Consider the following 16,174-nt stretch of genomic DNA (forward strand, 5'->3'; position numbering starts at 1 on the left):
GAGGTGAGGTGGGAAGGAAGGCCGGTCTGACTTCTCATTTCCAGCTGAGGTAACTTCAAGAGAAAGCCTCAGGAGTAACAGTTTAATTATTTTCTGTTTATCTTTGCTGGTAGCTGTCAGCGTTAAGTTGGTGTAATAAATTGCGAACTTGTTTTCAGGGTTCCCGCAGCTCCTTTAAAAGGTCTTGAAATAAAAGCAAGTGAATTGAGGTAATTAATTGTTGTTGTTGGTTTTGTGTGTTTTTAAGGCTGATGGGAAAATTGTAGCCTACCATAAAATGCCCATTAATATGTATTTCTTTGAATAACGTCATTACTAGTTCTACATGAAGTTGACGTTCCATAAGCTACCTATAGACGTTGGTGTAAAGCTTTGTCTGATCTTTTAGTTATCGTCAGTTGTGGTTGCTAGCTAGCTAAAAAACTGAAGTTTTGGATGCGACTGGCACCGGCAGAAAATTAAGCAAGCTATAGTTGATGCTGAGGTTCACGTTAAATCTGAAAAGCACCAGTAGTACACAGGGGCAACATGTGGGGTTCTACTGATGCCTGTATTGTTGGCACATACCACACCCGAAACTTCCTGACTCATTCGCAACTTCTTAACGGTCAGCATTGAGCAAAAACAGTGCTAAAGTGCTGGAGGGTCTTCAGTGGTGAGCAGGCACTATTCATTCAAGACATAAGTTGTCTTTCTATTTTATCAAATAATTTTTTTTCGACATACTTGAGGTCTTACATTTATATTTGTTTAATAATATAATATTGATTTTCACTGATTTTGACTTTAAAGTATTTGCAAAAGCCCTTGTGTTTTTTTCGGATCCCAACTAATCGTTCATTGGTGAATCGGTCAATCCCAGAACCAAAGGCACAATTTCTTGTTCTGCTTGACCAACCATCCATAAACCAAATATATTCAATCAAGTTCACACATTTGAGAAGCTAGGAGCAGAATTTATGGTATATTTTTTATTTATTTGCTGAAATGTTTTGGTGATCATCGAAATTGTAGCAGACAGATTAGTTCTCTGTTCATTGACTAATCAATGAAATACACAATTTTCATCTAAATCTTCAGCATAAGTAGAAAAAAAACTGTCATGTTGTCATCTTTGAAGCTGGAACCAGAAAACCTTTGCAAACCTTTTTTCCTTGGTAACAGACGCGATAAATTTGTTATCGATTCATTTTCTATAGACAGAAGAAAATCTATGGGCATCTGTTACCAATAGAAATACATTATCTGGCTCTGCTCATATCTTGTAAGGATTAGACACTGAGTAAGCACAGATATGCCAAGTCACTGGTGAGTTTAGAGTCCACATATTTCATAGTTCATTGCTCTATAGCTCAGTCATTGTGTTTGGGAGCACTGTACTTGTTTGATGAACATGGTCTTAGCTGAGAGTCCTTACTTCTCTTGCCCTTTATCGACTGGTCCCTGCCTATTCCGCACTCATCTCTTTTACATTTTAAATCCTCAGGCCTCCGGAGAGCAATGGGGATATATGGTTCCATCTGCTCCAACAGACTGGCTCAGGGCTCAGACAGAAAGAAAGAGACAGAGAAGGAGACGTGGCCAGGGAGAGGTGGAGGAAACAGGGGGATGGAGAGAAACGCAGACTGACAGAAAGACAGAACGGCTTATTAGACTCTGCCTCTTTTCACTAGTTAGACAGCGGCTGAGAGGATAGCCGTCTGTAATAGAACGCAGGAAAGGAGTTGGATTAGAGCTTTGGGATCCTTTTTTTCACATTTGAAATGGCAACTAACCCATGTTAAATCTGTTAGGTCTTAACTGTTTCAGGTAGTCCAGGAGTCTCGGCTTTTCATTGTGTAAGACAGGTTTCTTTTTGTTCCAAGGTAATTCTAGGAATAGCACATGTTTAGATTCCCCCAAACACATTTCTCATTAAGGGGTCCTCCTTTCTAAATAGAACCTTATGCTTCACCACAGACACCATCAGGTACAATGTTTCTGTTTCCCACCACAAATGTTTGATTATATACGAAGTGCTTTTCCCAGCCCTCCCTGAGTTAGTCTAACCCTTCCCTGTGTCAACACTGGGTTTGTTCTTCTGTACCTTGGACCGCAGAGGATTGTTTTCCCCGAGTCGTTTACATGCTCTGTTGTAAGGTGAAATAATAAAACCGCTGTGTCAATATACAGCTCCATCTGCGCGTTTCAGCTCTGACTGAAGACAAACAAGCCCAAAACCATCCAGTGGAGTATGAAAAGTCTTGGTCTTTGTGTGTCATAAAGTGAATGTAGGCCACAGTGACTCAATTTACATGCACAGAATATTCCAGAAAAACATTATTCCTACTAGGTTGTTTACATTGCTAATGAAAAAGAATATCCCACTAATATTTCAGTTTATATACAGCCATGCCTACTCTGATTAACAAACTCAGCCTCCCTCTTCCATTCGTTTAAACACCTTTTTGAAAAGGCTGGAGTTGAAATATTTCATGCATATCCAAAAACCCATTTAATATAATGTTTAAAAGTAGATTAAAACTAGAAATGTGGGCTTTTCTTTCTTTCTCTCTCTTTGTGTTTGCATCTTCTTCCCTAACCTCGAAAACTTGTTGGCGAGGCAATGCAGAGCTTCCTGTAAATGGGCAAAAGGGCTGTATATCAACATATCCCATGTCTTAATCCCAAAATGCTCCATTTGGAATAATGTCTAATCCGGAATATCCAAATAGCATATGGTGTTTACATTACCTATATTCAATTCTGAATACTGTCACATTTGAAATAATAGTGGAATACTACTGCGCATGTAAAGTCAATGTCAAATGTAGTCAGTGTCAATGCATGTCCTTAGATTTGCAGTCAAGGATGTAGTGAGATGAGACCATCCATCCCGTGATGAGTGAGTGATGAGTGATGAGTGAGTGAATGACTACAGTTTTTGATTAATGGCCAACAGTTATAGTCTGGCTGATCCTTCCACAGCTAATTTGAATTTTGCCAGCAGAATTTGGCAAATCCTAATACTAATGATCAACAGATATGGGTTATTCAGAGCCAATTCCAATACAGATTATTAGTAATCAAAGAGACCAATTACTGATATTTGTAACTGATATACATTTGCAGTAAAAATGAAAATCTTCTTGTCAAAATTTAGAATAACAAGAGCTTACTCAAGTTCTGTATTTAAGTACAGTTTTGAGGTACCTTGCTTGAGTATTAATTTTCTGCTGCTTTATATTTCCTCTTCACTACATTTATTTGATAACTTTAGTTGCATGTTAATTTGCAGATTCAGAGTTAATAGGCTATTGCTCGTGATGTGTAACCAATCAGATATTGTTGTGGATGGGACATTGAGTAAGGATACTGCATCAGAGCCAAACTAGCTCATTTTTAAATTAAATTATTTTATGAGCAATTGGACAAAAACAGAAAAATCAATATGATAATCGTAAAAGTGCTGAATATCCACAACGATAATTTGCCAGGCTGATAATCGGTGTATCCCTAGTAGGGGGTGCACAGTATGGATGAACTCCAACATAAAACTGTATTTTAAGTGAGTATTTTAGCATAATGATGAAAAAATCCAGTATTGCCTGCTCATTGATTTACTTTTTCTCCAATTATTAGGCATATTAAAGTGGATGGAAAGGGTGTAGAGAATTCTCTGTCATTCTCACAGTATTCATCCTCATATAGCCCAACCTTAGTACAGAGTATTGTTGCAAACAATTACCAGAGTTGCTGCTCTGTCACTGAGCACAGAGGCCACAGCTTGGTTCTCATGTAGACCTCTGGAGGGTCCCTGCTGGCGAAAGAGCTTCACCAACAGCCCGTTACAGTCACTAATCTGGCCTGACACCAAGCTGATTTATAATACCCCCCTACCCTAAGCACTGACTCACTAGAGGTAATTGATTTAGAACAGTGGAGACACCTGCTGAATAGTATGAAGCCCTCAAACCCCCCCGCCTACGCTCTTATACAAAGTTGGGCCAAATACCCTTACCTCAGTGCAACCTGTAGATAATAAATACCCATAAAACCTATGGAGAAGTGGAAGGGGCCTTTACTTGTTGAGCAATACCAGTGAGAAAGCCCGTCTTTACAGTGGGTTTCCATTCCACCGTAGTTCTATAATGCTTAATTTTTCAAAAATTCAGCTCTTTCCAGTTGCTAAAAATCCAGCCATGATATATCCGTGGATTGAGCTGAGCCTGAACAACTACCTCTGTTTGGCCAGCTATTGATCTATGGAGCTCTGTATTTGCCAGTCTTTCTGCTGACATGCCTTCACTCTATTTGTCTTTTACTGGCGGAGACCAGGCTTTCTGCCCAGGGGGTGGTGAGGGTGGGGGTGGGTGGAATTGAATTGAAGTCCTCTGCGTGGTGTAAGGGGGGAGTCCATGCCTTCTGTGCTGCCTGCCTGCCTAGTCATTTTATGGCACCATCTGTCCACAAGCAAACCGTCAAGTGGTGACATCTTAGGCCATCTTTCTTGCTTGACAGAGTGAATTTCCTTTTGATATATATGCACATCTGCTGTTGAGAATGTGTCTCAGTTTATATTGCTAATTTAATGTTTGGCCATAGCGCAGAAACATTTTTAATAATGCAGTAATTCATTTGTAGAACTCTCTAAAATGTAAACAAACACAAATAATAAAACTTTTTTCAGTCTTTGAACTGGGGCAAGGCTATTTAGAGACCCTGAATTTAATAAAAAAGCTTTGATATTATTATTATTATCATCCTCCATTAGTTTTGTTTAATCCTTAGCTTTGTGGAGTTACAGGTTGGCCTAAATAATAATAACAAAATGATTTTTTATTTATAAATTTATACTTTTTAAAACAAAAATACCTCAAAATCAACAGAGATGAAAAGCAGAGAATATTTCAGTTAGACAAAGATAAACAGTAGTGATTTATAATAATAAATATAATAATGTTAATACACATGAAAAACAAAACAAAACTGTTGTGTATTTGCAGGGCTTGTCTGTGAGTCGAAGATTATTTTTTTAAATGTAACTTTAAGTTTTTATGGATACTCCATATTATCTTCTATTTATCACATTATTTCAAGCATCACTCGTTTGTATTCTATACATATGGCTTCTAAGGTTGGTGCTACTTTACAGAAAGCCGCTTCATCCACTCGATTGGTCAAGTTATGCACACCGTCGCTTTTATTTGATGAATGTCTGTTTTGCATTGAGCCTGCTTTTTGATTTATTGCAGGCCCTTTGCCCAGCACTTTGTAGCACAAGCCATTTTCTCCTTGCTCTGCAGCTCGACAACGCCAATAATCACTCTCCAATAAATTCAAATGGAAGTGGCACTCTGGTATGTCTCTTCTACTCCGTGTAATACATATCAGTGTAATACATATCACCTTTCATTCCCAGATTGATTTGCAGCTGAAAAGATTGGTGGCCCCCCAGAGGTGATTGTAAATCCCTACTTCAGTAGCAATTTATGGAGGTGCCTGAGTTTTGTTAAATGTTCACTCAACCAGACTAAATGCCAATCGACATTGTATCATATGGGTGAAACCAATATGCGATGGTCTTTGCATTCTGACGAGAGGCGAGTTAGAGCCTGTCAGAAGCCTGGTGCATTGTCTCTCACCCTTGTGCGTCATGGATTACATCACAATGCGTCATATAGACTTCTGTGTCACATGTTGTAAATGTCTGCATACATTTCATGTGGCTGTAGTAGTATACGTAATCACTGAATTAACTACCTGATGAATTTCTGTGAGTCATCCACACTGACACTTCACTCATCTGATTTTATTGCACGAGGCATATAATTGTAGGTCAGCATAATCGGTGCTCCTTACTTTCTATTGCTCAACTTGAGGAAGTGCTCTTGTCTGCTGTAGGTGTCTTTCGATCTCTCAATCTTCTGCGTTAACAATTAACTCTGTGGAATCAGCTTGTAAACAAAACTGCTGTAAAACTTGATAGGTCACAGGACATTACCCTTTGTTAGGTGAATTTCAATGCAGGGCCTTGTTGCAGTCCTGTAAAAAAGACATGCACCATCAAGTTCATGGATAGAGTGAGGCTTTCAGAGTTGGAGGGAAAACCTAATTTTGTTACTTTACACTTTCATTTTACGATACAGGCGGCGTCGGCTCGCAGTAATTCTCTAGGGTCCACGCTGTGTGTTCACTGCTGAGGTAAAAAAGGAGCACAGACTTGTGAGGGTGAGCCTTCTAGGGCATGGAAAACTAATCAGGGGCCAAAACAGTGCTGTCGAAATGCAGCTTGTAACTGTGTTTATGGAGCCGTTGCAGGCTGCGCCAACACAAACCTCTCCGGTCTGGGTTTATCACCTCCAGAGACGGCCATGATTAGCTCCCCACACTGCTAGCCATATATCTCAGCTGTCCCACCTCCCCGCGGTCAGGATGACCCATTAAACAGAGATGGAGAAAGAGAGAGAACATGAGTAGGAGGGATGGAAACGATGGAGAGCAGAGATGCTACCTGTAGTTAGTGTAATAGTAGTGTTTACTCAGCCTCTACGCTGTCTCTGCGCAGCTGTGTGTCTCACATTGTCTGTTTGTAGACTACCAATTCTGTATGGGTGGCCACTCCCTTGCCACACACACACTGGGGGTAATAACTTGAATGACAGGCACCTGATGTGGGTGGCAAACAAGCAAACAGGATAGGTGTGTATTTTGTGTTAGGTTCCCCTCCCTGCTGAACTCAGCTCAAAGGCTCTTTTGTCCTCCACAGTTTACCGTTGGAAATGTTCACATCCCATTGTTCCCTTGTTAATTACTTCACTAAACCTCTTAGCTGTCTGCCTATAATACCGCATATATACAGTATATGTCACGCTCTGCATTAACTGAGAACTCCCAAGACACTCAAGACTCCAAAGCTTCTTTCTAGAAGAGTGACTGTTCGATCAGGGCTAAGGTCATTTCAACTTCAGTGTCACTTTAATGACCTTCTGTTCTCTTTCACAATTTCTTTGTGTCGAGATAAAATGTTGCCACCAGAGATTCTTATATCTATATAAGATACATGATCTTGACATCTTGACAAATTGGACACAAGACTGAAAGCTGCACATAAATTGTCTTCAGCCTGGTTGCAGACCTCTGAGTCACCACCTACATGTCAAAGTTCTGGGCTCTAATGAATGCCTGTGTCTAAACATTAGCGATTCAGCCCAGGAAGCTTGAAGCTTGAATTTATTAAACACAGCTTTTCCTTTGTTTCTTCAATTAGTGTCCATGTTCTAAGTGATAACGAGGTGGTGGGAACTGAAGAATCTTGGACTTTGTCTATTACTTTCTTATATCAGGATGCGTCATCACTGTTATCTGCTAATTGTGTTTGCATAGACACAATAAAAATTCTGTTCTCCATAAACTTTTATACTGTGTTAAAGGCACACTGGCTATTGAAGCCTCATTTCTTGTTGGACAGAACTGACTGGTAATTAAAGCCCGTCCAAATTTTGTTAGCTAGAATTTTACACATTACAATTTTTAAAAATATGTAGAACTTGAGCTATATGTTGCGGCATACTTTTATGCACTGAAGTTTCAAACTGCATTATTGTAGATAATCCATCCTAGCTGTAAAACAATTAGGCTCCTGAATTCATCCTGGCTAATTACATGATTATTAATTAGGATCTGAATTTGTGGTGAAATAATCTGGATGATCATTTTCACCATAATTAGGCGCTGCTAACTCTTTCTCTCTCATCCCCACTTTCCTCACTCACTCTCACTCACTCACCAGGCTTCAGAATTAAATCATTACCAAGACAGAAGGATTCACGTACAATCTCACAAGGGCACACATCCACCCCTACATGTTCTTACTGTTTTTCCCTCGCTCTCCCACATAGTTGCAAACAATGTTTTCCTGTGTGCTGAGCCACATGCTCAGATTTTGGATTACACGACACCATTTTCACATAGGTGCCCTGCCCTTCTCTCAGCAGCACTACCTCCACAGCACAAATGCACATAGTGGCAGGTGATTGTCCCTTAGTATTTGTGTGCAGCTGGGAGGCACCGGGCTGCACAGGGATAAATAAGTAGCTATATACAGTGAGGAAAATAAGTATTTGAACACCCTGCTATTTTGCTATTTCTCCCACTTAGAAATCATGGAGGGGTCTGAAATTTTCATCGTAGGTGCATGTCCACTGTGAGAGAGATAAACTAAAAAGAAAAATCCAGAAATCACAATGCATGATTTTTTAACAATTTATTTGTGAGATATAGCTGCAAATAAGTATTTGAACACCTGTGTATCATCTAGAATTCTGACCCTGAAAGACCTGTTAGTCCGCCCATTAGAAGTCCACCTGCACTCCATGTATCATCCTGAATCAGATGCACCTGTTTGAGGTCATTAGCTGCATAAAGACACCTGTCCACCCCATACAATCAGTAAGACTTTAACTTGTAACATGGCGAAGACCAAAGAGCTGTCCAAAGACACCAGAGACAAAATTGTACACCTCCACAAGGCTGGAAAGGGCTATGGAGCAATTGCCAAGCAGCTTGGTGAAAAAAGGTCCACTGTTGGAGCAATCATTAGAAAATGGAAGAAGCTAAACATGACGGTCAATCTCAATCGGAGTGGAGCCCCATGCAAGATATCACCTCGTGGGGTCACAATGATTCTAAGAAAGGTGAGGAATCAGCCCGGAACTACACGACAGGCGTTGGTCAATGACCTGAAAAGAGCTGGGACCACCGTTTCCAAGGTTACTGTAGGTAATACACTAAGACGTCATGATTTGAAATCATGCATGGCACGAAAGGTTCCCCTGCTTAAACCAGCACATGTCAAGGCCCGTCTTAAGTTTGCATATGACCATTTGGATGATACAGAGGAGTCATGGGAGAAAGTTTTGTGGTCAGATGAGACCAAAATAGAACTTTTTGGTCATAATTCCACTAAGCGTGTTTGGAGGAAGAAGAATGAAGAGTACAATCCGAAGAACACCATCCCTACTGTGAAGCATGGGGGTGGTAGCATCATGCTTTGGGGGTGTTTTTCTGCACATGGGACAGGACGAGTGCACTGCATTAAAGAGAGGATGACTGGGGCCGTGTATTGTGAGATTTTGGGGAACAACCTCCTTCCCTCAGTCAGAGCATTGAAGATGGGTCGTGGCTGGGTCTTCCAACACGACAACGACCCGAAGCACACAGCCAGGAAAACCAAGGAGTGGCTCCGTAAGAAGCATATCAAGGTTCTAGCATGGCCCAGCCAGTCTCCAGACCTGAACCCAATCGAAAATCTTTGGAGGGAGCTCAAACTCCGTGTTTCTCAGCGACAGCCCAGAAACCTGACTGATCTAGAGAAGATCTGTGTGGAGGAGTGGGCCAAGATCCCTCCTGCAGTGTGTGCAAACCTGGTGAAAAACTACAGGAAACGTTTGACCTCTGTAATAGCAAACAAAGGCTACTGTACCAAATATTAACATTCATTTTCTCAGGTGTTCAAATACTTATTTGCAGCTATATCTCACAAATAAATTGTTAAAAAATCATGCATTGTGATTTCTGGATTTTTCTTTTTAGTTTATCTCTCTCACAGTGGACATGCACCTACGATGAAAATTTCAGACCCCTCCATGATTTCTAAGTGGGAGAAACAGCAAAATAGCAGGGTGTTCAAATACTTATTTTCCTCACTGTAAATAAAGAATAAACCTCGCTCTAGGAATTTGTCTCATTGAAGATGAAAAGCATCTGCCTCTCTCTGGCATCTGCTGTAAAAGATATCCCTCCACCGCCAAGGGTTTGGAGCACGGCGAGTAGCCAGCTCTATCAGCCTCACTCACTCTCTACCCACCGACATGAACCAACGTAACGCTGGCGTACATAAAAATGAGTGTCAAAACAAATTTGTCAGCCAACAAACTTGATGTGACTTACACTCATTTTGCAAAGCTAACTTAGGGTATTAACTTGAAATAAAAATGGGGCCTTAATGTCTTTCATTCTGGTAGCAGAGTGGGGGTGTGATCCAGTTCTTTGGCACACTGAGCAGCGTATTTGTGTATCTTTTTCTTCTTCTGCACTTCTGCAGCTTAAGACAACAACAATGAGCAGCTGTCTCATTACCAGTGAAGGTGAAGACACAAGGGGATTTTTTTCCCCCCAGAGACTTATAAATTAATTTAACTGTATTTCTCAAAAGTCTCCATGCCAGGAGGAGTGTTATAAAGTTTGATACTATATCAGCTTGAACTTTCACTGATGATAGATGATTTTGGCTACAACCGGTGTTTAAAAAATTCCTTAGATATAAGGGTGTTTTGCATTGGAAATTTGTTTAGTAGACATGAAAACCTCGAGGCACATTCCTGTAAGTGACAAATAGTGATGAAGAGCTAGCCTTCAACGAAACCTGTCTGCAAACATGTCCAGGTGAGGCACCAGCACTGTGACTCACAAATACCATTCCTTCACATCATTTTACTCAGCCGTGCCCGTCTTTTCCTTTGCCAAGAGAGCTGTCGAAAGAGGTTAAAGTAGAGCTCAGATGAAGAAAGGAAACTCTTGAAATTTTGCTTTGCTAAGATCTCTGCCTGGCAGAGTGTTTTCCTTGGTCTTGTTTCACAAAGAGTGTGGTCAAAGAGGTGCCCAGTGTGTGCGTTTTTTTCAGTGTTTCCACACATTGAAATAGCCACATGAGTAATGGGCTGCTCAACACCTCCACAGGCTTAAGAATGGAAAGGGTTTTTTTCCACAAGATACTGGAGGCATTGTGTTCCTGACACTCTAACTTATTTAGCTCAACTGAATAGACTAAAGCTGACCGGCCACCCAGCAAGCCTCAAGATATTCTACATTGTGAGAGCCTCTCTTTCTCTTTTCACAAATATCAGCAATCAGTATTGTTCAGTCGCCACTATAAACTCAGCAGTGAGACTGAACAGACGAGCTGAGAAAGTTTTCAATTCAATTCCAATAGGCCTCTTCTAGAAGCTTTGAACAGAATCATTGTCAGGGAGCCCTTGAAGACAGAAGAAGGGTTACTTTAAAACTTATAAAACTTTTCTCATTTTTGTTCATTTTTCTAAAGTCCTCTGGAGATACTGCTTTCATTTTAAGGGAGATATCTATCCTTACCATATTGTGGTCTGGTTTACAGCGTTATGATTACTCATCACAAATGGCCATGGGCAAGAGGGATAAGAAATTTAGTTAGCTTAGTTTATGGGGATACACAGTTCCTTTGTTCATAATAGCATTATACATCGAAACTGCAGGCTATAACAAACTTAAGGTCATATATCTAAATCTTATCAGTCGGCTTAGTCATTTCCTACACAAAATCTAATTCCTAAAAGGACAGAGAATCAGTGCTTGTGCAGTTTAATTTGAGGGACAGCCTTTGTCTTTGCGTCTCCACCCACTATTTAAGAGGATGGAGCAATGCTTTCCGTTTTATAGCTTGGTTAATTATGGTTAATTTGTGGTACACCTGCTGCTGCTTTGTTGACCAACCGCGTCCCCCTTGGGATGTTGTTGTATGTTAAATGTTTATGTATGCACACATGTTGTCATATTATGAGATCACTGCACTTTGTGTGATTTGAACCCATCTGGAAGACACAGTTTCAATTTCTTAATGGGTAACATTAAGTGGGCGGAGGTCCTTAGGGAGTCCTGTTTAGGAGGTCCTTTGGGTTTTTTACTGATCCCCATTGTGAGGGGAGAAGCTGAGGAGCTTAATCCTGCGTCCTGACCTCCCCTTTGTTCTTGCTATTTCTTCCCATGATTTCTCTGTAGCAATGTACCGCATTTGTTCCAGAACTCCTCTGCTGATGTAGTTTGCGTGTTACATTCGCTTCACTTGTACTTTCCTCTGCCCCGGGCAGGATTTTGTTGTGGGTATTGGGTGCTTTGTTGATCGCAACCAAAGATCTCCAGCGTTGTGTGCTGTTGTATTCTTACAAGTATACAAAATTTCCATCTCCTTTGGTTCTGTCTCATGTTTGATATTTCTGCTTTACTGTGTTATTATGCTCATTCAAATATATGCAAATATATGGCGAGTTTGAATACTAATGTTCCTGTACTTCTGTTCTGCGTGTGTTTTCTCTCCCAGGTGTTAGTCTTTGATCCTGTCAGAGTGGGACGTGTCTAGCAGGGGACTGAGGAGGGAGCAGTGCCAACTTGGAACATGGTGCCTAATATTCACCTGGCAGTGCCCCTCCTGCCCAGAGGGGCGTTGCTGTTCTTGCTTCTAGTCAGCTGCATGGTGTTCTCCTCTATGGCAGACAGTAAGTGACCTCATTCACCTGTGAAGTCCTGCGATGATGTGATAATACATTAGGCTTAGTTAATACATTAAGCTTCAAGTATTTTGACAGTAAAAGCAATTTGGGCCCTCAAAATGAAAAGTACTCACAATGGGAGGTTAAACAGCAAGTTCTTTGAAGTAATATCAGGTGCCTTACCTCATCTACTGATCATCTGAACAAATGTAGCCCCTTTGAACATGTTCTCCTGGTTTAATGTGTGGATATTCACAGAGAACAAGCTCTAATGCTGTGCATTACAGAGCTTAATTTAAAATAGAATATAGGTTCCATTTACATTTGTTGTCTTCGGTGGATAGCAGAAAACATAAATAGCAACTACCGTGATCCACATCCCAAAGTATAGAGAGCTTTTGCTTCTGCATTAAGAATAAGTACACTGCATGCAGCGATGCTCCATCGGCCTCTGTGACCGGCTGTCAATCTGGATGACGGTTTTGGCTGGAAGACGCAACTCGAAAAAGATGTGTCACCGTTGCTGCGCTTTGGATCTCAGGAGCAGCCAAGAGGCACTGCCCTGTCGAGGACGGGGTCAGGGACAGAATTAATTCAACACATGACCTCACCTATAGTGCTGTCATAAGGGTCACTGTAATTCAATTATACCCCGACCCCTCCCATTCCCCCACCCGCCCACGCCAACTGCCCAGTCCTTTCAGACATGGGTCCAGTAGGATTTGTTTTTCTGTACCCTTTGTCTTGACTCATTCAGCCCTGTGTGATCATCTTTGTCTCTTGCGGTGTGTCCAGAGTTTTGCACAGTATCAGTGTGATCTTGACCTTGCAGAAAAGTTTTGCACTCCTATCTTTTTTCTTGTGGTCTGGCAAGACTGTCTTTGCTGTCTGCCTGTAATGTGATCCGGCCAAATCAAACCTTGACTGGAGCAGTGATACTTTAATGATGTGCCCCACTGCACTAAATCCATTGCCAAACCTAGAACAGTGGCATGAGTTTTAGTTAAGTCCAAAACTATTGCGATATGCTACGATGTCTAGTCCCTCCAGTGCATTCTGATATGAAATAAAAAACTCTGAATACTGATAATTACTTAAGAATCCAAACAAAGTATGACTTTCTGATGATTAATTGTCTAAAGTAAAATAATTAGATAACTGCAAGACAACTCTTAGTCTATGCATAATTGACATGGGGCTTTAAAAGGCAAATAAGATCTGTTATGCCAGTAACATTTATTTATTGGTAGTGCACCACGTTTATTGTCATGTTACGATTTGTATGCTCTGCTATGCCTGCATTTTAATTGCCATCAAGGGGATGACAAAATTAATTCAATTGCATTTGCTTTTTAGAGATCATCAATTTTCAAAGGTAATGTCAGGGGCATTGAAGGTGCCAGGATATTATTTGATGTGCAGTCTGTCAGATGCCCAGTACAGCCCACAGTTTGGATGGGGCCTTGATTATCACTGTGCTGCCTTATGTGCTGTTTTGTGCAAATAGCGACATGTAAAAGTAAATATTAAACTAGCAATAGACAATGTTTTTTGCTTTAACATACACTTAAGTGAATGTTCATTGCCAAATTTAATGGCAGTAGAATAATAACACCACCGGTGTTTAGATTGGTTCCCTATAAACCATGCTTTCACCATGCAATTTTGCCTGCCACCAGGCACAAAATCTCCTGTCATGATTGTATCTACAGTATTTGGGTCATACAATCTCCATTTGCCATTTTTCAATTCAACACGAGTTATTTAAAGATTCACACACACACAGCTAGACAAGGCTATAGCCAGCTTGTGTTTCACTGTGTTCAATCACTGAACAATGGGTTAATGTGGACAGTCCACAGTGTGGAAGTCTTTTGTAAATCAAGTTTTCTTGTCTTCTTATTCCTTGCCTCTCTGTGTCCATGAGAGCAAGATTGCCTTAGTATCTAATTTTGGTAATCATATCATTTACGGATAAAAACACAGCGCCACGCATTTTAATTAACAGACAAAGATACTCTGCTGTGGTCAAGCTGGTACAAGTGTTTAATTCAAGATACACCCAAACACTGACACATGAATAAGGAACTTGAGAAAAGATGGAATATCAGTTTCAAAGAAAGATGAAACAAAAAATAGCTTATAGATAAGCCTTGTTCTGCTCCGAGGTTAAGTTATGGTTGTAGTTTAATGTAAGCACACATGGAAAAAGGCCCAGACCTGCTATTACCCAGACTGTAAAGCAAACAGACATAGAATTAAAATAAGACAGTTGGGGGGCAAAAATAACACCTACCACTAATGGCAGGGTTGTGTGTAGTTGATGCCTGTAATTTGTATGCAACTTAGTTATGTGAACTTGATAGTTCTGGTTTGGATTTCCTGTATTACAGGGCAGACACCAGACAGATATTATGGGCGGGTGCCTGGCAAGTTTCTGATTACATGGGTTCAGTCTGGTGTCCTTGTCTCCCCCTTGAAAATGTTCAGCTGACATGCAAGCAGTGTTCGGCCTTTTACTTGAGGCTGGGCAATGTATGAGTTTTACACTGTTATTGTGATATAAGACTTTATATTGTCTTATATTTTGGATATCATAATATCGTGACACGCATTTTCCTGGATTTAAAGGCTGCATTACAGTTAAAAGATGTAATTTTCTGAACTATCCAGACTGTCCCACTTGTTCTAGTACTTGACTTTGTGATTACATCCACATCTGCTGCAATGTTGCAATATTTATATTTAACTATTTGTTTAAAAAACCCTCTAATATTGAATTTTTTTGCCCAGTTCAGGCGTTTATGAAGTTCTTCTAATATTTCAAAATATCATGATATATATTATGTATCAGGCTATAGTCTAAAAATATCTCGATGTTTTTATCCATATCCATATTGCCCAGCCCTACTTGTCTTTACATAAAAACTTTTTGTTTACAGTGCATTGTTGGCTTGTTTAGGATGGCCACATTTCCAAGGTTGTTGTCATACTGTTTGTTTGGTGTGATACTTATGATGGTACAATTCATCATTATTTAGACGCACAAATAAGTACAAGAAATCCTCCACCAACACTAACAGTGTTATAGCCCTGTGACATCATCCATCTTATACCGTCATTGACTAGGCACACAATACAGTGTGATTACTCTGAGTGCTGATCGCAGACGTCCCATCGATCCCTGGGGAGCTCAGCCTAATCAACTAGCTCCCTATACAGCCTCCTTGTACACAATAGGCCACTGGCCCACAAGGTCAGCCTCAAAGTCACACATACCCAGCACTTAAATATAATGGTTATCTTTTTGTAGTGCTGTCATTGTGAGTTATTTCATTGGCTTTAATAAGCTTTTGATGTATGTGTCTCCTCTCGTGCCTCTCATGTTATAATCTTAGGTGGATTTTCATGTGTCGCACGGCAAGACCGCCGAGGCCTTTGTGCCCGCGCCTGCTCTTTTCACTCCCAGTGGCAGAAGGATTACAATGGCACCATAATTAGCTTAATAAGTTAAATGTGACACAAACCAATGTCTCATGCCACAACCTTATAGTCTCTTATTTGTTTTCCCTTACATACCACTAATAGATTGATTGTAGTTTGTCAGCTCTATTAAAAAATTCTAAGCCATTGTGTTTCTTTGTTGCCAATGGCTAGACTACTGAGAGGTTTCCCACAGGGCTGCTATGCTACATAAACCCTTGGCTTCAGACAAAAAAATATCCCCAAATAGGCAGTGATCTAGCATATTTTACCAGAATTTTGAGATGAAAAACGGTTTGAAATTAACCTGTAAAACAAGCTCCATAGATTGATTTGGCAGTTTCTCCAATGGACTGATGTGATGGAAGTGCCAAAGTGGTTTTGAGAGGGGTGGCCAGACGGGGGGCTGA

At 40.5% G+C, this 16,174-nt stretch overlaps 1 protein-coding gene across 3 annotated transcripts in view; it reads left to right on the forward strand.

Annotated features, from left to right (window-relative positions):
• Positions 1-16,174, forward strand: part of LOC141016430 (receptor-type tyrosine-protein phosphatase F) — a 170,237-nt gene that overhangs the window by 48,913 nt on the left and 105,150 nt on the right. For all 3 annotated transcript variants that reach the window (XM_073490789.1, XM_073490788.1, XM_073490790.1), the window contains exon 2: positions 12,113-12,287. In XM_073490789.1, coding sequence (XP_073346890.1) covers positions 12,188-12,287 — 100 coding nt within the window. In that variant the 5' untranslated portion in view covers positions 12,113-12,187. The remainder of the gene's footprint in view (positions 1-12,112; positions 12,288-16,174) is intronic.

This window comes from Pagrus major, chromosome 21 (assembly GCF_040436345.1).
Source record: "Pagrus major chromosome 21, Pma_NU_1.0".
NCBI classification, from domain to species: Eukaryota; Metazoa; Chordata; class Actinopteri; order Spariformes; family Sparidae; genus Pagrus; species Pagrus major.